The 23,626-nt window shown below is 42.9% G+C and overlaps 1 protein-coding gene across 5 annotated transcripts in view; it reads left to right on the forward strand.

Moving 5' to 3' along the window:
• The first annotated feature begins 1,730 nt into the window (after positions 1-1,730).
• tedc1 (tubulin epsilon and delta complex 1) overlaps positions 1,731-23,626 on the forward strand; it is a 28,279-nt gene continuing 6,383 nt past the window's right edge. The window contains exons 1-7 of one of the 5 annotated variants that reach the window (XM_080206675.1): positions 1,731-1,885; positions 2,856-2,934; positions 8,923-9,125; positions 15,029-15,196; positions 16,711-16,809; positions 21,901-21,987; positions 22,713-22,910. In XM_080206675.1, the coding sequence (XP_080062801.1) occupies positions 1,769-1,885; positions 2,856-2,934; positions 8,923-9,125; positions 15,029-15,196; positions 16,711-16,809; positions 21,901-21,987; positions 22,713-22,910 (951 nt within the window). In that variant the 5' untranslated portion in view covers positions 1,731-1,768. Of the gene's footprint in view, positions 1,886-2,855; positions 2,935-8,922; positions 9,126-15,028; positions 15,197-16,710; positions 16,810-21,900; positions 21,988-22,712; positions 22,911-23,626 lie in introns of those variants that run through there. The other 4 variants (XM_080206677.1, XM_080206680.1, XM_080206679.1 and 1 more) reach the window with 4 other exon arrangements.

The raw sequence follows: 23,626 nt of genomic DNA on the forward strand, positions 1-23,626 counted from the left end.
AGCTGCGGCCTCACCAATGCCCTATACAGTGCAGCAAGACCTCCCTACTTTTATATTCAATCCCCCTCGCTATGAAGGCCAGCATCCCATTCGCCTTCCTGACCACCTGCTGCACCTGCAAGCTGGGTTTTTGCGATTCATGCACAAGGACCCCGAGGTCCCTCTGCACCATCACCTGCTGCAGTTTTTCTCCACGTAAGTAATAATCCTTCCTACCATTATTCCTACCAAAGTGGACCACCTCGCACTTGCCAACATTAAATTCCATTTGCCATTTCCTGGCCCATTCGCCCAGCCTATCTAGATCCTTCTGTAGACTCTCCACACCCTCCGCACAATTTGCCGTTCCACCAATCTTGGTGTCATCAGCAAATTTCAACACCATACACTCGGTTCCCTTCTCCAGATCATCTATATAAATGGTAAATAGCTGAGGCCCCAGCACCGACCCCTGGGGCACTCCACTAGTCACCAACCGCCAATCCGAATAGCACCCATTGACCCCCACTCTCTGCCTCCTATTTGACAACCAATCCTCTATCCACGCTAACACCCTACCCCCAACTCCATGTCCCCTGACCTTCTGCAATAACCTCTTGTGAGGTACCTTGTCAAACGCCTTCTGAAAATCAAGAAAGACCACATCCACTGGCTCTCCTCTATCCACCGCCCTAGACACATCCTCATAGAACTCCAGTAAATTTGTCAGACACAACTTCCCTTTAACGAAACCGTGCTGCGTCTGCTCTATCAAGCAGTTCCCCTCAAGATGCCTCGCTATTTCCTCCTTCATGACGGATTCTAACATTTTACCTATAACAGATGTTAAACTAACCAGCCTATAATTCCCCGCCTTTTGCCTGGCACCCTTCTTAAACAATGGCGTAACATTAGCCGTTTTCCAATCTTCCGGCACTTCCCCGGAATCCAGCGACGTCTGGAAAATAACCACCAAGGCATCCACTATCACCTCCGCCATTTCTTTCAGAACCCTCGGATGCATTCCATCCGGTCCTGGGGACTTGTCCACAATCAGCCCCTCCAGTCTGTCGAGCACCACCTCGCTAGTAACAGTAATGTCATTGAGACCCTCCAGTCCTACCACCTTTCCATCTCTAACACCCGGCAAACTATTCACATGAACCCTGGTACTGTGAGGCAGCTGTGCTAACCACTGTCCCACCATGTTAACAAATAAAAATACATAAGCCTGTGTTGTTTACTAATTGATTTTGAAGAGGAGTTTAAGTCTATAGGAGGAATATTACTTGAATTGGAATTAACAGAGATAGGTTAGCATTAAGGATTAAATCTTTTCATGTTTAAGTATTTCAAATGGGTAAAAAGTTAATTAATTTGCTACAATTAAACTATATTGTAAAAATAAAGTTTGTCTTCTAAAAGCCTCCTATTGTGTCAATAGAATTACACCTGAAATGAAACACCTTTTCCTCCCTTGGTGATTATGTCATTCGTGCACTGTTAACATGCTTAACACCTACATCTGACCAAACTTTTGATTGTCCCTCCTAATATCGACTCGGTGTTCGATCATTTCCCGTGTTATAAATGCTGTATGGTCAAGAAGACAGCTGTTATTGTCTCGCCTGCAGCCTGGGCCAGATCAGGTCAGCCAGCTCAGGGCTGCGGTCTCTCCAGGAGATGGCGCTGCAGGGAGAGGACCAGAGTGTTGTGGAGCTTCTTGCCGCCATTGCGAGCTCTTTATTTAACTGCCGGAGAGCGGCCGAGCGCGAGGAGCCTTTAAATAATGAGCGTGAAGGAGGTGATAACGGTTTTGTGTCGCCTGCTGGGCCGAGAGCGAGCAGTCACCGCTACGCTCAGCCCGGAGATCTTCCGTAAGGCCAAGTTTGACCGAAATGAAGCGGTGAGAGACTACACTTGAAGGCGGCACAAACACAACTGAGTCACCGGGGACTAGGGGCCGATTGGAGCGCGAACCTGGTCTCTATGCGCCGGAGTTGTGTATAAAAAGCTGCTGCTCTTTAACAAGGAATTTTATAACTGGACCTATCATTGAGGGGGATGGAGGATTTCCAGGGGAGATAAAATTTTTAAAGTTAATTTACTAGTCGCAAGCAGGCTTGTATTCACCCAGCAATGAAGTTACTGTGAAAATCCCCTAGTCACCTCAGTGTGGCACCTGTTTGGGTACACTGAGGGAGAATTTAGCATCCGAATAACCAGCACGTCTTTCTGATTGTGGGGAAACTGGAGCTGATGGAGGAAACCCATGTAAACATGGGGAGAATGTGTAGGCTCTGCACAGACAGTGACTCAAGCTGGGAATGGAACCTGGGTCCCTGGTGAGGCAGCAGTGTTAACCACTGCCACTGTGTTGCCCCTTTGGAATCACAGATGGGGTAATTGAGGATTTTGGGGGGGGGGGGTGGAAATCATTGTGTCAGATATGGAAAAGGGAAGTAATGCAAGGAAGGGGAATTGGGGAGAGTGGAGGACAGGATAAGAAAGGGGGAACCATGGATGAGGGGAGGGGATCATGGACAGGAGTTGAGGTATTGTGGATGTTTGAAAGGGGGATCATGGAAAGGAAAGCATTGTCTTGTAATGGGGAGTGATGATTGGAGGCTTCTTGAAAGTGGGGAACCAGGGCTCTGGGGAGTTGTGAAGGATGTCAAGGTTGGGGGGGGGGGGTTGCTGTGATTATGGCAATCATGGAGGTTCATGGGGTGTGAGGGATAACAGATTACAAGGTGTAGAGAGCATCATAGTGGTGAGATGAGGGGGATGGTGTGGGTAGGGGAGAGATATATTGCACATGATGCAATGCAGGTCACATTTGCTGGGTCCCTGTTTCATTTGTGTTTTATTTGCAGACTGCTGAGTTTTGGAAGTTGCTACATTGGCTCTTGAGATTGGTCAATGAGGACTGGCCCTGTGAGGTCACAAATTTATGTAAGAATCAGTCCTATACCTGTACAATTTATTTAAAACCAGCAGAGGTGTGCAAAATGTTTGTGGTGTGAATTTTATCTGAATTGCAAAATAACTTCTCTAAATCCTGATCCCATGATATTTATCTGTCTAATGCCACTTGTCATGCAGTTCTCTTGTCTACTCCTTTTCTGGCAATATTAGCAGTAATGCTGGTGTTGTTTTATTTATTAATCACAAGAAGGCTTACGTTAACACTGCAATGAAGTTTCAGTCCCCTAGTCATCACACTGATGCCTAGTCAGGTAAACTAAGGGAGAATTTGGCATGGCCACTGCACCTAACCAGCACATTCTTGGACTGTGGGAGGAAACTGGAGCACTGGGAGGAAACCCATGCAGACATGGGGAGAATGTGCAAACACCATAAGAACATAAGAAATAGAAGCAGGAGTAGGCCATCTAGCCCTTCAAGCCTGCCCTGCCATTCAATAAGATCATGGCTGATCTGTCGTGGCTCAGTTCCACATTCCCGCCCTCTCCCCATAAGCGAGGGGATTAAGGGTTATCAAAAACCCATCAACCCGCGTCTTAAAAATATTTAGCGAGGCAGCCTCCACCACTTCAACGGGCAGAGAATTCCAGAGATTCACCACCCTTTGAGTGAAGAAGTTCCTCCTCAACTCTGTTCTAAACTGCCCCCCCCCTTTATCTTGAGGCTGTGCCCTCTAGTCCTACTGTCCTTTCTGAGCGGGAAGAGTCTCTCCACCTCTATCCTATCCATCCCATTCTTCATCTTGTATGTCTCAATGAGATCTCCCCTCATTCTTCTAAACTCTAACGAGTACAAGCCTAGTTTATTCAGCCTCTCCTCATAGCTCAACCCCCCTCAACTCCAGCATCAGCCTAGTAAACCTCCTCTGCACTCCCTCCAAGACCAAAATATCCTTGCGTAAGTGTGGCGACCAAAACTGCACACGGTACTCCAGCTGCGGCCTCACTAATGCCCTATACAGTGCAGCAAGACCTCCCTACTTTTATATTCAATTCCCCTCTCTATGAAGGCCAGCATCCCATTAGCCTTCCTGACCACCTGCTGCACCTGCAGGCTGGGTTTTTGTGATTCATGCACAAGGACCCCGAGGTCCCTCTGCACCGTCGCCTGCTGCAGTTTTTCGCCACATAAGTAATAGTCCTTCCTACCATTATTCCTACCAAAGTGGACCACCTCGCACTTGCCAACATTAAATTCCATTTGCCAGTTCCTGGCCCATTCGCCCAGCCTATCTAGATCCTTCTGCAGACTCTCCACACCCTCCGTGCAATTTGCCGTACCACCAATCTTGGTGTCATCAGCAAATTTCGACACCATACACTCGGTTCCCTTCTCCAGATCATCTATATAAATGGTAAATAGGTGAGGCCCCAGCACCGACCCCTGGGGCATTCCACTAGTCACCAACCGCCAATCCGAATAGCACCCATTAACCCCCACTCTCTGCCTCCTATTTGACAACCAATCCTCTATCCACGCTAACACCCTACCCCCAACTCCATGTCCCCTGACCTTCTGCAATAACCTCTTGTGAGGTACCTTGTCAAACACCTTCTGAAAATCAAGAAAGACCACATCCACCAGCTCTCCTCTATCCACCGCCCTAGACACATCCTCACAGAACTCCAATAAATTCATCAGACACGACTTCCCCTTAACGAAACTGTGCTGCGTCTGCTCTATCAAGCAATTCCCCTCAAGATGCCTCACTATTTCCTCCTTGATGACGGATTCTAACATTTTACCTGCAACAGACGTTGAACTAACCGGCCTATAATTCCCCGCCTTTTGCCTGCCACCCTTCTTAAACAACCACACAGATAGTGACCCAAGCTGGGAATTGAACCTGGGTCCTTGGAGCTGTGAGGCTGCAGTGCTGACCACTGTGCCAATCACTCAGTAGCCAGCATAATTAAGGACCCCCACGCAACCTGGACGTTCTCTTTTCCACCTTCCTTCGGGAAAAAGATACGAAAGTCTGAGGTCACGTTCCAACTGACTCAAGAATAGCTTCTTCATGCTGCTGTGAGACTTTGAATGGACTTAACTTGCGTTAAGTTGATTTTTCTCTACATCCTAACTATGACTGTAACACTACATTCTGTGCTGTCTCATTTCTGTCTCTGAATGGTATGTTTTGTCTATATAGTGTGTATGTTAATACATGTGACAATAATAAATCAAATCAGTTGTCTATTTCAGTTCCCAAATTGAAATCTATTAAAGAAACATGTTAATGTGATGTCTTTCATGACTTCTGGTCTTTCGTAAAGTACTTTTCAAGTGTATTTGCTGTAGGAAATAGAGGATTTGTACACTTTTCAGTCTCGCATCTAGACTCAATGTTGTGGCTGTACTCATCGACTTATGCTCGTGTTGCTGACGCAGTTCCTATTATTACCTGACTGCAAACCCTTGTGTTAAAACTACTACACTGGTCATTTCAATGAATCTGCTTGTTGTCTGTTGCTGTCTTCACCCTGATGATAAATGGTGTCAGAATCTGGGGTAGAAATTAGCCCTTGGGTCAGTTTTCAGGGTAGAAAAATTGGGGCAAGGAGAGAAAAAGGAACATTCAGTTTAAAATGCTATAAAGCAAATTCAGATCAGTATTGTGTTGCTAAAAGTGGCTTTCAGACATCTTGGGAGGTGAATAATTTTCCTACACAGAAAATCTTAGTAAGTCTGACAGCATCTGTGGAATAGAACTAACATTTCGAGGCAGGGTGTTCCTTTGTTAGAGCTGATTTATTTTCCTATTGCTGATTTTAGACTTACTAGTCTATTATTACCTGGCTTTTCTCTAATTTTCTTCTTGAACAATAGTAACACATTAATTGTCCTCCAGTCCTCTGGGACCTCTCCTGTAAGAAGTCTCAATACCAGGTTAAAGTCCAACAGGTTTATTTGGTAGTAAATGCCACTAGTTTTTGGGATTTGCCCCTTTGTCAGGTGAATGGGAGTTCTGATCACGAACAGAGCATATAAAGGCACACACAGTTTACAGAAAAATGATTAGAATGTGAGTCTTTACAGCTAATCAAGTCTTAAAGGTGCAGACAATGAGTGGAGATAGCATTAAGCATAGGTTAAAGAGATGTGTATTGTCTCCAGATAGGACAGTAAGTGAGATGTTGCAAGCCCAGGCAAGGGTTACAAATAGTGTGACGTGAATCCAAGATCCTGGTTGAGGCTGTCCCCGTGACTTGCCTGGACTTGCAATATCTCACTGTCCTGTCTGGAGACAATACACATCTCTTTAACCTGTGCTTAATAGGTCCCATTGTTTAAGAAGGGGAACAGAGACTTCCCTGGGAATTATAGACCGGTGAGTCTTTCTTCTGTTGTGGGCAAGGTTTTAGAAAAAATTATTAGGGATAGGATTTATAGTTATTTGGAGAGTAATGAATTGATTAGAGATAGTCAGCATAGTTTTGTGGAGGGTAGGTCGTGCCTTACTAACCTTTATGAGTTTTTTGAGAAAGTGACCAAAGAGGTGGATGGGGGTAAGGCAGTTGACGTGGTATATATGGACTTTAGTAAGGTGTTTGATAAGGTTCACCATGGAAGGCTTCTGCAGAAATTGCAGATGTATGGGATTGAGGGTGATCTAGGAAATTGGATTAGGAATTGGCTGGCAGATAGGAGACAGAAGGTGGTGGTTGATGGTAAGTATTCGACATGGAGTTCAGTTACGAGTGGTGTGCCTCAGGGATCTGTTTTGGGGCCACTGCTGTTTGTAATTTTTATAAATGATCTGGATGAGGGTATAGTTGGGTGGATTAGTAAATTTGCTGATGACACCAAAGTCGGAGGTGTGGTAGATAGTGAGGAAGGGTGTCTTAGTCTACAGGGAGACTTGGACAAGTTGCAGAGCTGGGCCGAGAGGTGGAGGATGGAGTTTAATGTGGAAAAGTGTGAGGTAATTCACTTTGGCAGGAATAACGGATGTGTAGAGTATAGGGCTAACGGTAGGACTCTGAATAGTGTGGATGAACAGAGGGATCTAGGTGTATGTGTACATAGATCCTGAAAGTTGGGAATCAAGTAGATAGGGTTGTTAGGAAGGCATACAGTGTCTTGGCGTTTATTGGTAGGGGGATTGAATTTCGGAGCCACAGCGTCATGTTGCAACTGTACAAAACTCTGGTGCGGCCGCACTTGGAGTATCGTGTGCAGTTCTGGTCCCCACATTATAGGAAGGATGTGGAGGCTTTGGAGAGGGTGCAGAGGAGGTTTACCAGGATGTTGCCTGGTATGGAGGGGAGGTCCTATGAGGAGAGACTGAGGGATTTGAGGTTGTTTTCGTTAGAAAGAAGGCGGCTACGAGGGGACCTTATTGAAACATGTAAGATGATTAGAGGTTTAGATAGGGTGGACAGTGATGGCCTTTTTCCTCGGATGGAGAAAGCCAGCACGAGGGGGCAGAGCTTTAAATTAAGGGGTAGTAGTTACAGAACGGATGTCAGGGGTAGGTTCTTTACCCAGAGGGTGGTGAGGGATTGGAATGCCCTGCCTGCTGCAGTTGTAAATGCGCCTAGTTTGGGGGCATTTAAGAGATCCGTGGATAGGTTTATGGATGGTAGGGGTTTGGTTTAGGTTAGAGGGTCATTGTTTTTTAACTGGTCGGCGCAACGTCGTGGGCCGAAGGGCCTGTTCTGCGCTGTAATGTTCTATGTTCTATTTAATGCTACCGCCACTCACATTGCCTGCACCTTTAAGACTTGATTAGCTATAAAGTCTCGCATTCTAATCAGTATTCTGTAAACTGTGTGCGTCTTCATATGCTCTGTTTATGATCAGAACTCTCACTCACTGATGAAGGGGTAAACCCCAAAAGCTAGTGATGTTTACTACCAAATAAACCTGTTGGACTTTAACCTGGTGTTGTGAGACTTCTTACTGTGTTTAACCCAGTCCAACGCTGGCATCTCCACATGTCTTCTCCTGTGGCCAGAAAGAATCTGGAAATTAGTGCCTGAACCCTGCAATCTCCTCCTTTACCTCACACAGCAGCCTGGGAATTTATCTACTTTAAGCCCTCAAACTGCCAGCACTACTTCATCTCTATGCTAATCTTTCAATTATCACATTCCCCTTCCCTGCTTTCTATATCTACATTGTCTTTCTCCATCATGAACATGTGCAAATTTCTCATTTTAATACCTCACCTACATTTTTCAGCCCCAAACATAGGTTGCCACTTCGGTCTGTAATTGCCTCTATCCTTTCCCTGGTTATCCCCTTACCCTTAATATACTTAAAATATCTTGGGATTTCCCTTTTTGCACTCTCTTTGCTTTTAAGTACCCTCCTGCGCCTTATATACTCCTCTAGGGCATCCACTATTTTGAACCCCCCTGAATTTGTCATAAGTCTCATTTTTTTTCCCCTTATCTAATGCTAATGATCCCTTGATAGCCAGGGTTCTCTGGACTTGTTGGTTTCACCCTTTACCTCTGTGGGAACATGTTGGTATTATTCTGTCTCTGTCATTTTTGAATGACTCCCACTGCTCTGTGGATCTTCCTACAAGTAGCTGCCCCCAGACCACTTTGGCCAGATTCTGCCTTAGGCTTTAAAATCAACCTTCATCCAATTCAGAAATCTTATTTCTGGTCCATCTTTGTCCTTTTCCATATCTACATTAAACCTTAGAGTTATGATCACTATCACCAAAATGCTGGAACATCTCAGCAGGTTTGACAGCATCTGTGGAGAGAGAATGGACTTAATGTTTTGAGTTTGGCTGATCCTTCGTCATTCTGTGTGTGTGTGTGTGTGTGTGTGTCTGATGAGAATCCATTTCTGCAGCCACATTCCTAATAATAAATAATTTGTGAGCAAGGCTTGTTTAAATGGTTAGTAATTGAGTGAAGGAGTGCACTGTACAACAAGCTACCTTTAATAGTTTGCCTTGTCTATTTTCTCTCTCTCTTCCCCCACCCCATACAGCAGAACAGATTGAATACGTGAAGGCTGCAGTTTGCTACTATGGTTACGGATTCATGGATTTCTACCAGTTGCCTGCAGATGGCACTCGGGGCAGCCAGGAACTCCTTCTGGTTTTCTCCTGGCTACTGCAGAAAATCCACCTGTTGGAGCAGCTTCTGAATCTGCACAGGATGCATGTGGACGACCAGGCATCACTCTGCACGGTATGAACATCTTGCAGTATGCAGCAGTGCAAGCCTTAGTGGCGATGTTTACAGACAGCCATTTGTTCAGTGTAGGCGATGAGCATTTCTATACTTTACCGATATTAAAGAGTGGGGCATGCCCAGGAGTCACAGGAGATTAGCTCTGTAAATAACAACGATATCTTTAACATAATGAAATATCACAAGGCACTTTACAGGAATAGTCTAAAAGTATGACAGTGAGCCACATAAGGAGATATTGAATCAGGTGGCCAAAGGCTTCATCAAAGGGATGAGTATTAAAAAGTGGCTTAAAGAACGAAAGCAAGGTTAAAAAATAGGAGAGGAGTGAGGAAGAAGTTCCAGAGCTTGGGGCTTAGGCAGCTAAAAGCACAGCTACCAATGGAGCAATTATAATTGGGAATGCGTAAGAGAGCAGAATACGAGGAATGCAGATATCCCAGAGGGCTTGGAGGGGATTGCAGGGAGAGGCAAGGCCTCTCCTCCAGTCACTAATTTTCACTCTCACGCTCCTTATCTTCATATCTGTGGATGTCTCTGCCTATGTCTCTCTGACTTTCTTGGGCAGTCTTTCCTGTTTTCTTGTTTTCTCTTTCAGGTGCTTTCTTAAACACACAGGTGCTGTGCTTTCTTTCTTATGTTCAGTTTTGTCCTGCTTCCTGTTTCACTGTCTTTCTGTGGATGCTCTCACATTGTTTCTTATGTTGTGTTCTTGTTTCTTTTTGTGCTTCTTGCTGCTTTCTGTCTCCTGCATTTTTTTGCTCTCTATCTTAATTGGATGTTGTTTTAGGTGCTCCTTCTTTCACTATTCCAGTTCTTGCTTTCTCTCATTTGCTGTATCCCTTGCTCTCTGTCTGAAAATATTTATGGTTTATTTTGAATGAAAGTCATCGGAAAGATGAGATATTATTTTGGGTTGCTGTTTCCAGAACAGGAGGAGACCATAGAAGTTGCTAAAACCATTCAACGTGATCATAACTGCAACCTAACTCCATTTGTCTGTCTTTGTCCCCTGTATCTTATCTTAGGATGACAAAAATCCATCGATCTTAGAAATGAACTTGCAACTGATTCAGCATCAAATGCTGTTTGTGGAAGAGTTCCAAACTTCTACAACCCTTTGTAAACTGTTTCCAAATTTCACTCTTGAAAACGCTGGCTCTGATTTTTCAGATTATGGCCCTTACTCCATAGCAGAAATAGTTTTTCTTAATCTACTCTACCTGTTCCTTTTAATATTGAGTCATTACAAGGAGGCCACTAGCTCCATGGACTCCATGAAATATTTGATAAAATCACCCCTCAGCCTTTCAAATTTTAAGAAATATGACCATAGTTTCTGTACTCTTCCTTGTAATTTAACCATTAGAATCCTGGTATCATTCTGGTGACTCTTGCTGCAGTTCCTCCAAGGCCAGCACATCTTTCTCAAGGTACGGTACCCAGAGCTAGTCACAGTAATGCAGGTATGATCTAACCATGGCTTTGCACAGTTGAAAGGTGACTCTATCCCTGTTGTTCTAGATATAAAGGCCAGCATTCTATTAGTCTCTTTAATTATTTTCTGCACCCAGACCGCAAGATCTCTTTTGGACCTCCACTGTTAGAAAGAATGTTATTCTATCTATTTTAGGTTCAAAGTGGATAAACTGATATTTGCCTAGATTGAAATTAATTTGCCATTGTTTTGCTCATTCACTTGAAATTTATCGAAGTCACTGTAATTTTATATTTCCATCCATACTGCTGAATGTAGGAGAGCAGTAGCCACTGTATCCGTTGAGTCTAATTATTTATCATGTATGCCATTTCCTTATTGACAGTCTCACTGTTGTTTGGCGTGGAACCCACATTATTCCCAAATTGTTATTGAATGTAGATATTTTTAAATGGCATTTCTAAAGTGATGTTTCAGTGTGCAGAAGCACAGAACAGTGTTCATGGCAATCACACCCTCAACTGGCTATTAATAAAGCGTGGTAGCACGCGAGTCAAACAGTATCGTGGATAGCATGTATAGCGAGGTGGTCACAGGCTCAGATTCCGCAGGCAGGAAGGGAATGGGTGACCACCAGGCAGAGCAAGAGAGAGATAGGCAGGTAATGCAGAAATCTCCTGTGGCCATTCTCCTGAAAAACAGATATACCACTTTGGATACTGTTAAGAAGAATGACCACTCTGGGGAAAACAGCAGCAGCCAAACTCGTTGCATTATGGTTGGTTCTGCTGCAGGGGGGAGGGGTACAAAGTGTGCCAGAGTAATAAGAATAGGGGATTCAGTTGTAAGGGGAATAGACAGGTGTTTCTGTGGCTGCAAATGAGACTCCAGGATGGTATGTTTGACCTCTGGTGCTAGGGTCAAAGATGTCTCAGAGCGGGTACAGGACATTCTGGAGGGGGAGGCTGAGTAGCTGTGGTACACATTGGCACAAACGACATAGGTTTAAAAAAAGGGATAAGGCCCTAAAAGGGAGCTAGGAAGAAAGTTAAGAAATCATACCTCAAAGGTAGTGATTTCAGGATTACTACCTGTGCCACATGCTAGTCAGAGTAGAAATGAGAGAATATATCAGATAAATGTGACTAAAGAGATGGTGTAAGGGGCAGGGTTTCAGATTCCTGGGGCATTGGGAAGGTTCTGGGAGAGATAGGACCTGTACAAATCGGACGGGTTACACCTGGGAAGGACTGGGACTGATGTCCTAGGGGACTGTTCGCTAGAGCGGCTGGGGAGGGTTTAAGCTAATATACCCGGGGCAGGTGGGAACCTACGTAAGGAGTCAGAGAATGAGGGAGCAAGGACAAAAACAGAAGGTAGAAGAGGGAATAAGAATAGTGATAGGCAGAGAAACCAAGGACAAAGTTTAAACAGAGGTATAGAAAAAAATATTGGGAACAAGACAAACAACCTTAAAAAGACAAGCTTAAAGGCTCTGTGCCTTAATGCGTGGAGCATTTGCAATGAAGTGGATGAACGAATCGCGCGGGTAGATGTAAACAGGTACAATGTAATCGGGATTACGGAGACATGGCTGAAGGGTGACCAGGGATCTAAATTGAATGTCCCAGGGTATTCAATATTTTGGAAGGACAGGCATAAAGGAAAAAATTGTGAAGTGGCTCTGCTGGATAAAGAGGAAATTAACACAATAGTGAGGAAGGATATTAGTTCTGACAACATGGATTCTGTTTGGTAGAGTTGAGAAATAGCAAGGGGCAAAAAACATTAATAGATGTCACATATAGACCCCAAATTGCACTGGTGATGTTGGGAATGGTGTTAAACATGAAATTAGGTTAGGGAATATTGGAGATCGTGGGTGATTTTAATCTGCACATACATTCAGGCAAATCAAATTAGCTACAATGGCGTGGAGGAGGAATTCCTGGAGTAAATACAGGTTGGTTTTCCTGACCAATATGTGGAAGAACCAACTAGAGAGCAGGCCATCTTAGACTGGGTACAGTGTAATGAGAAGGGAATCATTGCCCATCTAGCTGTACGAGACTCCCTGGGGATGAGCAACCATTACATAGAATAATTTTTTTTTAGATGGAGAGTGAAGTAGTTTCTTTCGGAGACTAAGGTGCTGAATCTTAATAAAAGAAACTGAGAATATGAGCTGTGAGTTGGCCTTGATGGATTGGGAAGAGTTACTTAAAGGAATGACAGTGGATAGGCAATGGCAAACATGCAAGGAATGCATGGGGGAACTGCAGCAACTGTTTATTCCTGTCTGGCACAAAAGCAAAATGGGTAAGAGGGCCAATCCATGGCATACAAAGAAAATTAAAGAAAGTATCCAATCTAAGAAAGAAACGTACAGATTGCCAAAAAAAATAGGTCTGAGGATTGGGAGCAGTTTAGAATTCAGCAAAGAAGGACCAAGGGATTGATTGAGAAGGGGAAAATACAGTACAAAAATAAGCTTGTAGAGAACGTAAAGACTGACACTAAGAGTTTTTATAGGTAGGTGAAGAGAAAGAGGTTAGAGAAGACCAATATATGTCCCCTGACACAGAAACGGGGGCAATGTACAACAGGGGACAAAGAAATGGCCGAGCAACTGAATACATTGGTTCTGTCTTCACAAAAGAGGACACAAATCAAATGCCAGAAATGTTGGAGAATGCAAGATTTAGTGAGAGGGAAGAACTGAGGGAGATCAGTATTAGGAAAATTGATGGGATTGAAAGCAGATAAATCCCCAGGGCCTGATAATCTACATCCAAAGGCACTTAAGGGAGTGGCTCAAGAAATAGTGGATGCATTAGTGGTTATCTTCCAGGATTCTAGACTCTGGAACAGTCCCTGCAGATTGGAGAATAGTGAATGTTACTCCAATATTCAAAAAGGGAGGTAAAGAGAAAACAGGGAATTATAGACCTGTAAGCTTAATATTGGTAGTGAGGAAAATTTTCAAATCCATTGTCAAGGACTTTATAGCAGAACATTTAGAAAGCAGTGGCAGGATCAGACAGAGTCAGTGTGGATTTAGGAAGGGGAAATGGTGCATGACAAATCTGTTCGAATTCTTTGAAAATGTAACTAGAAGGGTTGACAAGAGGGAAACCAGAAGATGTGGTATATTTGGACTTTCAGAAGGCGTTTGACAAAGTCCCGCACAAGAGATTATCATGCAAGATTAAAGTGGATGGGACTGGGGGACATGTATTGAGGTGGATAAAAAACTGGTAGAGAGAAAACAAACAGTAGGAATTAATGGGTGGTCTTCAAATTGACAGGCAGCAATTAATGGACTGCCACAGGGCTTGGTGCTGGGACTCCAGTTATTCACAATATATATTAATGATTTGGATGAGGGAACAAAATGTAACATCTCAAAGTTTGCAGATGATGCCAAGTTGGGTGGGAGGGTGAACTGTGACAAGGATGCAGAGATGTTTCAGAATGATCTGGATGGGTCAGTGGGCTAATCAATGGCTGATGCAGTATAACTTGGGGTTATTTAGTTTGGACACAAACAAGAAGGCAGATTACTACCTGAACCGGATGTAATTTGGGAGAGGGAGTGTGCAGTGGGAGTTGGGTGTCCTCATGCACCAGTCACTGAAGGTAAGCATGCAGGTGCAGCAAGTGGTAAAGAAGGCAAATGGCATGTTGGCTTTCATTGCGAGTGGTTTCGAATACAGGAGCAGGGATGTGTTGTTGCAATTATACAGGGCCTTGAGGCCACATCTAGAGTATTGTGTGCAGTTTTTGGCCTCCTTTTCTGAGGAAGGATGTTCTTGCTCTCAAGGGAGTGCAGCAGAGGTTTATCAGGCTGATTCCAAGGATGGCGAGATTGACGTATCGGAGAGATTGACTAGGTTAGGATTGTTTTCACTGGAGTTCAGACAAATGAGGAGGGAGTTCATAGAATCTTAAAATTCTAACAGGACTAGACAGAGTAGTTGCAGGGAGGATGCCCCCAATGGCAGGGGAGTCCAGAACCAGGGGTCACAGTCTGAGAATTCAGAGTAGGCCATTTAGGACATAGGTGAGGAGACATTTCTTCACCTGAGAGTGGTGAGCCTGTGGAATTCATTACCGCAGGAAGTAGTTGATGCCAAAATATTGAATTTGTTCAAGGGCTGACTGGATATAGGACTTGGGACGAATGGGATCAAAGGTATTGGGGGGAAAAAGGAGGATTAGGCTATTGAGTTGGATGATCAGCCATGATTGTGGTGGAAGAGCAGGCCCGGAGGAGCTGGAGGCCATTTGGCCCTATCTTTGGTGTTTCTACGTAAGAGCACACAGACACACTGTACTAAAACTACTTCAGCATCTTGAAGCAATCATTCAATAAGAACTTTTTTAAATCTGAGATAGCATTGTGATGGAACGCTTGACTGAATTGACCATTAGTAATTGTGGTGGTGATGTTTGCTTTTAGTGCAGACAGACTATACCCATCCGCTCCATGGAGAGACTGGACATTCAGGATGGTAGACACCCAATGGGAATGGATGTGCGATACCTGCAGTGTTTACAAGGGAAGCTGCGGTTCCGCTGGCGAAGTCTTTACAGTGTTCAGCAGGAGAGGTGTTCTGCTCTCTACAAGGTATACATTGACACTGACCTTTATACGTCATCACTCTCAACCTCTCATAAGCATCAGGACCAGTTGCATCTGAGTTGTGCTTCATCAGATAAGATGCAGCTGAAGTTTAAGATAGTGGCACATTGAGGTTGGGTTAATGCTGTGTACTAAGCGATCATGGATTGTCAGTGCTGCCTCAACTCAGATGTGTGTCACAATTTGTGCATTGTGGAGGTGTTATTTAGGGTGACCAGGCTTCCACAATCAAACCTGCAATCTGAATTAAAAGGCTAGAAAACCCATTGTCTGTTGAAAGGGAACGAAGTGGTTGTGTGTGTTGCCTGGATGGCTAGTGTATGGTTCAGTATAATGCTAACAGTGCAGGTTCCAAACTCATTCCAGCTGAGGAATATTTTGTCCTGCTCCAATGAGTGCAAAGCAAAGGCAAATCACCACTGACAAAGTGCCAACGAATCAACTTAGAATAAAGCATAATAAAAAATGAGCCAAGAACTTGCCTTTAGGCAGAGCGATGATGATGATGATGCAGTTAATAATCTTGTTCGGTCTTTGAGGAGAAGATGACTATGTTCATCACCTGGAGTGTTTAGTGGGGTTCCGGGAAGTACACAAGTTACTGCTAAGGCTGAAGTGCATCTGGGAGCTCCTGCTGCAAATGGGACTGGATATAGCAGATTGAGTTTTGGATGGCTGCTGGCTTGGAATTTTCACTTGAATTTTCTCTGGTATCGATCTGTGCTTGCTTTTGAAGAAAATCACAGTTTTTTTATTTGGTTGCACCAAGTGCAGCAATCCAGAAGGAACTTCTTCCAGGATGCAAAGTTGATGTTAGAGCTCCTAAGCATAGCCTTCAGAATGTCCTTGTAAGCTTACTTTGACCATCATGAGACTGCATTCCAGACTCGCACTCTCCATAGATTAATCACTTTAAGTGGCATTATGACTACATGACCAGCCCAACTCAGTTGTGACAGTCTCAGTATGGTGTAACTGCTTGAGATGTCTGCTCGGGTGAGCCCCATGGTATCTGGTATTTTGTCCTGCCATCTGCTCTTCAGAAGCTTCCAGAAGCAGCTCAAATGAAAGAGGCTGAGTTTCTTGGCATGACATTGGTACACAATCCAAGTCTCTTTTGCGTAGGCAGGACAATTGCTGTATAGACTTAGTTTGACTGGCAGTTAGAAAACCCTGGATGTAGCATAAAATCATTTTCTGTTCCAAAACAGAAATGGGCCATACTGCCCATTGAATCTCTGCCAATGTTTCTCTCCACATGAGAACCTGATCTTCTCTGACTTTCCTGCTTAATTTCTCCCTTGTCTTCACATTTTACAGTGGAGTTTTAGGAGAACACAGGAGAATGGGATTGCATAAATTAGTCATGAGAGCATAAATTAAACACAGGCAGCAAAAGACAAATGGCCACTATGTGAGTTGAAGCTTGTTTCTGTTTGCAAGTCCATTACAGGACCAGTGAAACAACTCTTGCTCTGATCTGTGATGTTGGATTTCAGATCCATTTGTACACCAGAGGATGCAGCAGCAGCCAGAACTTTGATCACTTGTCTGCAACTGAAACACACCTGATGCAAGATCCTAAACAGTATACTGAGGTGAGCTGGTTGTGGCCCAGACTACATAAAGATCTCCCTTTCTACACAGGTGGTAAAGTATAATCCTATGGTTTTCTTTGTACAGCTAGTTCATAATACACGTTGAAGTAAATAAACATATTCTAATAGCTATTACAGAGACCTGGCCCCAGAAGGACAAGGATTGGGTCCTGAATATCAGGGGGTATATGATATTCAAGAAGGCTAGGAAGCTAGGTAAAAGTGGAAGGGTAGCACTGTTGATCAAGGATGGCATTGGTGCAATAGTTAGAGATGATTTTGGTTCAGGAGATTAGGATGTGGTATCAGATTGGGTGAGATTAGCAATAGTAGGTGAAAGGAATCATTAGTGGGAGTGTTTTACAGGTCCCCTAATGGTAACCACGTGGAGGGGCAAAGTATATAAGAAGAAACATTGGGGGCTTGTGCTAAAGGAATGGCAATAATGGGTGACTTTAATCTGTTGGAAAAGTCAGATTGGCAATAATAGCCTGAATGAGGAGTTCTTGGATGTAGCTTCTGAGAATAACACCTAACAAAGTGCAGATTATTTTAGACTTAGTATTTAAGGTAAAGGTACCTCTAGGTAGCAGTAACCACAATATGATTGAGTTTTACGTCCAATTTGAAAGGGGAGAGAGTGGATTTAAGATTAGTATTTTAAACTTAAATAAGGAAAACTTTGTGGCCACAAATACTGAGCCGGGTGAAGTGAACCTGGGATTCTGGACTACAGGGTAGATCAATTGGGAAGCAGTGGCAGATATTTAAGGGGATATTTCAGAATACTCAGAATAAATGTATTCTTGCTGCAAATCAAAATTCTAAAAATAGAAGGAGCCACCATCTGTGGTTTACCAAAGAAGTTAAAGAAAGCATTAAACTTAAGGAAAAACCATTTTACTACACAAAAATGAGTGGAGGTCAGATGATTGGTCAGAATATAAAGAACAATAGAGAATGACTAAAATATTAATCAGGAGAAAGAAATTAAAGTATGAGAGGAAGGTAGCTAGGAATGCAAAACAAAAGGAAAAGAGTAAGTAAAGTAAATGTTGGTGAGGATGGGAGATTTATAGTAGATAATAAGGAATTGGTAGATGATATGAACAAATGTTTTGCTTCTCTATTTACTATAGAAGATACAAGAAACTTTCCAGTAATAGCTGTAAATTGGTAGGTTGAGGGGAGAGAGAAACTTGATGAAATTAAAATAACTAGGGAAGCTGTACTGAGCAAATTGATGAAGCTGTGGACTGACAGGCCTCCAGATTCTGGTGCACTTCATCCTTGGTCTTAAAAGAGGTGGTGAATAAGATGGTAGATGTGTTGGTGTTAATTTTCAAAACTTCATTTAATTCTGGAATGGTTCCAAAAGACTGGAAAGTAGCAAATATAACCCCTCTTCAAGAAAGGAGCGAGGCATAAAACAGAAACTATAGGCCAGTTAGCTTGTTGTCTGTCTTGGGGAAGGTTTTAGAATTAGAGGTTCTAGCTGGGCATTTAGACAAGCTCAAGGTAATTGAGAAGAGTCAAACATGATTTTATGAATGGTTAAATTTCTTCCCCTATTTAAGAGTTTTTTGAAGGAGTAGCTGTGGATAGAAGGGAGCCTGCAGATGTAACGTACTTGGATTTCCAGAAAGCATTTGATGAGGTGCCACATCAAAGGTGATTGCAAACAAAAAGCTCATGATATAAGGAGTAATATATTAGCTTGGATTGAAGATTGGCTAGATGGCAAGCGGAAAACTAGTGTACAAAAATGTGCCTTTGGTGTGGTTGGCAGGATGTAACAAGTGGCAGTCATGCAGGGGTTTGTGCTGGGGTTTCAACTCTTTTTTACAATTTACCTCAATGACTTAAATGAAAGAAGCAAAGGCATGGTAACAAATTTGATGACACGTAGGTAGGAAAATATCTTGTAAAAAAGACACATGGAGTTTGCAGATGGACATAGGTTGTAGCATACTTGTTAGCACTGCTGTCCCACAGTATCAGGGACCCAGATTCGATTCTTGGCTTGGGTCACTATCTGTACAGAGTTTGCACATTTTCCCTGTGTCTGCATGGGTTCCCTCCAGGTGCTTTCATTTCATCCCAGAGTCCAAAAGACGTGCTGGTTAGGTGGATTGGCCTTGCTAAAATCTTCCTCAGTATACCCGAACAGGTGCCAGAGTGTGGCATCTAGGGCATTTTCACAGTAACTTCATTACAACTTGGTGTAAGCTTACTTGTAACACTAATGAATAAACTTAAAATTGACTGGGCAAGATATGGCAGATGGAGTATAATGTGGGAAAATTTGAAGTTTGACAGGAAGAATAAAAAACTATTACTTAAATAGAGGGTGACAGAATACCAAAAGTGTAAAGGGATTTGGATGTCCTTGTGTAGTAGTCACAAAATTAGTATGCCGGTGCAGACTGTAGTCAAGAACGCTAATGGAATGCTATCCTTCATTACAAGAGGAATTGAATATAAAAGTGACTGTTATGTTTGAGTTATCCAGGGCATTGCTGAGGCTGCATCATGAATACTGTATGCAGTATTAATTTATTATTTAATTTACTGATACGTGTACTCTTTCTTGCATGCTACACAGATAAAATGTACTGTCTATAGAGTACACGGGAGAAGGAAAGGATAGGGTGCAGAATATACTGTTGGAATTACAGATAACCGAAGAAAAAGATCACCTTTAATATATAATAGGACCATTTAAAAGTCTGGCAACAGGAAAGAAACTGTTCTTGAGTTGGTACATTATCTCAGACATTTGTATCTTTTTCCTGATGGAAGAGGTAGATGAGAGTATATCTGGGCTGCATGGGGCCCTTGAATATGCTGGCTGCTTTTCTGAGGCAGCAGGAAGATCAGATGGAGTTGATGGATGAGAGGCTGGTTTGTGTGATGGACTAGATTACATTCACAACATTTTGTAGTTTCTCATGATTGTGGTCAGTGCAGGAGCCACACCAAGCTGTGATGTATCTGGAAAAGATGCTTTCTATGTTCAATTTCTAAAGATTAGAGAGTGTCATAGTGGAATTGCCAAATTTCCTTAGCCTTCTGTGGACTTTTTTAACTGTAGTGTTGGTATGGAGGGACCAGGACATATATTTGGTGATCTGAGCACCTACAAACTTGAAAATCTCTACCATTTCCACTTCACCTACATTGATGTAGATGGACGTGTTTTCTGCTACGTTTCCTGAAGTCAATGACTATCTCCTTTGTTTTACTAACACTGGGGGAGAAATTGTTGTTACCGCAACATTTCACCAGTTTCTCCATCCTTTTCCTGTGCTTCATCTTGTCGTTGTTTGAGATGGATCTGCTACAGTGATGTCATCAGCTAACTTCAAAATAGTGTTGGATTGGAATTTGGCCACGCAGGAGTGTAGTAAGAAGACACAGTCTTGTGGGGCACTGGTGTTGAGGATAATTGTGGAGGAAGTGTCATTATCTATCTTTATTGCCATCTATGGGTTAGGAAGTTGAGAATCCAGTCAGAGGGAGGAACCAAGCTCTGGGCCACAGAATTTGGAGATGTATTTTGTTGGGATAATGGTGTTAAAGGCTGAGCTGTAGTCAATAAATCTACTTAAGAAAAGATATAAATGCATTGGAGACGATTAGGTTTACTAGATTGATACGTGAAATGAGCGAGTTGTCTTATGAGGATAGGTTGGAAAGACTGGGATCGTTTCCACTAGAGCTTAGAAGTGAGGGGTGACTTGATTGACCTACTTAAGATCCTGAATGGTCTTGACAAGGCAAATGTTGAAACGATGTTTTCCCCTTGTGGGTGAGTCCAGAGAGAGGGACACACTTAAAATTAGGGAATGCTTTATGGAACTGAGATATTTGAGGGTTGTGCAACACTGAACCCTGCTTCAGAAAGCAGTAGAAGCAGGGAAACTGAATATTTTTAAGATGGAGGTAGATGTGTTCTTATTGGGCAAAAGGATCTAAAGGTTATTTGGTATAGATGGGATCTCAACACAAACAAATCCACCATGTTCTTATTAAATGGAGCAAGCTGGAGGGATCAAATGGCCTACTTTTTTCACCTATTTCGTATCTACAGTTGGAATGCAAATACTTGCAACATAGTCACAACTAATTGATTGTCAGTGCTCTCTATTTGGCTAATAGTAACTGCCAAACCAAGACTTTCCCTTACTACATGAATGTGACTCCCATTAGTTAGTGAATGTGTGACCATTGCTACTGTCTAATACTGAATGGTAGCTACATTCTGCACCAAACTGCGATGGTTGCCCTTCAGGCTTTTAAATATCAACTCTTGAGGGTGATGACAATCTGGTGGGGAATTCAATGGGAACTGTCTGATGGCTCATTCACTGAACTGTTCATACAAGAACACAAAAATTTGGCACTGGAAGAATATTTAACTGGAAGCATCACAGCTGAGGCTGAAATTAGCTAAACCAGTTTATGTACAGGGCACTTCAGGGATTGCTGGATAGTGATGGAGAATGGGAATACTGATCATATTTTCATTTTTCAACACTTGGATCTGAGGCCAGATTTAACCGCTCTTAAGTCTCACTGGTTAAGATCAAAAAACAGCCCAGACTTGGGCTCAAACCGAAAATAATTCTACTGTCTGGCTCAGCAACTCACTGGCTGGAATTCTGACTGTTCACACCTCACCATTGCTGCCAGAGAGGATGGAGAATTTGGTGCTCAGCCAAATGTCCATCCATTGCAGTGGGATGGGAAAATCCTGCTAATATGAATAGCCGGAGAATCCAGCCCGCTGCCTTAACCAGAGGTACTGATGAATGCTGCCCAGACTAATTCAGTAGTGTGAATACAGGATATAAAGATCCAGCAACTACATTGGATCTTACAGCAACAGACAAATAATTTCTCCCAATTTATCTCCTCAATTTGACACCAGCTAACTGTACCTGACTGTGCTATCTCTGAGAATTTGATTTATCTTGTCAAGTTGTTCTGTCTTCTGTGCCTGCCCTACAGATATGACTACTGTTTCAGGTTATCAAAACAAGTCTGTCTCTTTCTGTTCCTTTATTAATGCCATTTTCAATACCATAGTTTGTGCAGCGCCTGGAGCATGAGAACATGCAATTGGAGGCTTATCTGGAGTGGAAGCGGCTGGAACCCTTATACTGGCAGTGGATGGTAAGAGAACAATTGTGTTACTGAGCAGTGTTGCCAGAAACATTACTTAGGTTAAATCCTGCACAGTATGCTCGTAACAGTACAGACACGGTGTAACTCTACAAATTATTGCACTTGCTGTTGAAATGAGTTTGTACAGGTTTGCCCCACTGTTTGAAATTAAAGGACTGATTTTATTCCATTGATTTCAATGGTCAGACCTTCATGCAGACTGAATACACTGGCAGATTATACAGAACTGTAGAAGTAACCTATAGAGAAGGGACAAGACTTCACTCTGTTTTTGGAATTTGAAAGGCAAAGCAGCCCTGTTCCTTCTACTGTACAGCTATACCTGATGAGGTAGAACCTGCACAATGTACCAGCCACAGTCTTGTTTCTCCAGTCCTGCTGGAACCCACATCAAGGCACATTGCAAAATACACATCCAAATGGAGGGCATTCTTTAACTATCAGGCTAACCAATGTTCCCACATTCAGCAAGAGACTTGCATAGGGTTTCCTATTGCCCCTTTTTTCCCTTTTCCAGGAATTCCCACTATTTCTGTTGCCAGCATTCATAATGATAGTAAATGTCCTCCATTGATGTTACAAGGTTATGGTTTAAAAGATGACCTTTGAGATAGTGAGATTGTTGGGTTTTTTGGCCTGGTCTTAAACATGGAGGAAAGGATGTGATCAGCAACCCAGATTGAGATTAATAACAAATGTTTGTTCCTTCTCAGCAAAGTGTGCTGTCTGCCAAGCTGCAGGCTACCCAGGAGCTGCTGAATGTAAATGTTGTACCAGTCACTGGCCACTCATTAGACCAGAGAGGGAACTGCAGGGAAAGTGATCTCTTCAGAGAAATAGATAAACTCTGTGGTGAGCTGCTGAAACTGCAATCGGAGCTGCAGGACCGAAGAACAGTGAAAGATGAAAGGGTAACCATTTGTTGTACTTCGGAGTTAAATACTCCACTCAATAATGTTTGGACAGCCACCTCCAATCAGGTGTATAGTTGCCATAACTCAGAGCAGCTGAAAAACTGACATAAACTCACAATGTGAGGAACATAGAATATGTTATAAGTTTGTCATATGGAAAAGGATCATGACCTCTACCTTGACTGCTCCCAACAACAAAACATTCTACATTCCAATAACCTTCTGTGTAAACATAGAAACTGGAAACAGGAGTAGGTCATTTGGCCCTTTAAAATTAATTTTGATCATGGCTGATCTTATCCAATATCCTGATCTCTACTCCCCCCCATATCCCTTGATTCCTTTAGCCCTTAGAGCTATATCTAATTTCTTATTGAAATCAGACAACATTTTGGCCTCAATTACATTCTGTGGTAGTGAATTCAGCAACCTCTGGGTGAAGAAATTTCTCCTCACCTCGGTTCTAAAAGGTTTACCCCTTACCCTCAAGCTATGACCCCTAGTTCTGGACTCTCCCACCATTGGGAACATTCTTTCTGAATCTATTCTGTTTAACCCTGTTAGAATTTCATAAGTTTCTATGAAATCTCCTCTCAGTCTTTTAAACTCCAGTAAATATAATCCTAACAGACTTAATCTCTCCTCCATATGACAGACTTGTCATCGTAGGATCAGCTTGGTAATCCTTTCCTGTATTCCTTCTACGGCAAGGA

Source organism: Carcharhinus amblyrhynchos, chromosome 18, assembly GCF_965287045.1.
Source record: "Carcharhinus amblyrhynchos chromosome 18, sCarAmb.v2.hapA, whole genome shotgun sequence".
NCBI classification, from domain to species: domain Eukaryota; kingdom Metazoa; phylum Chordata; class Chondrichthyes; order Carcharhiniformes; family Carcharhinidae; genus Carcharhinus; species Carcharhinus amblyrhynchos.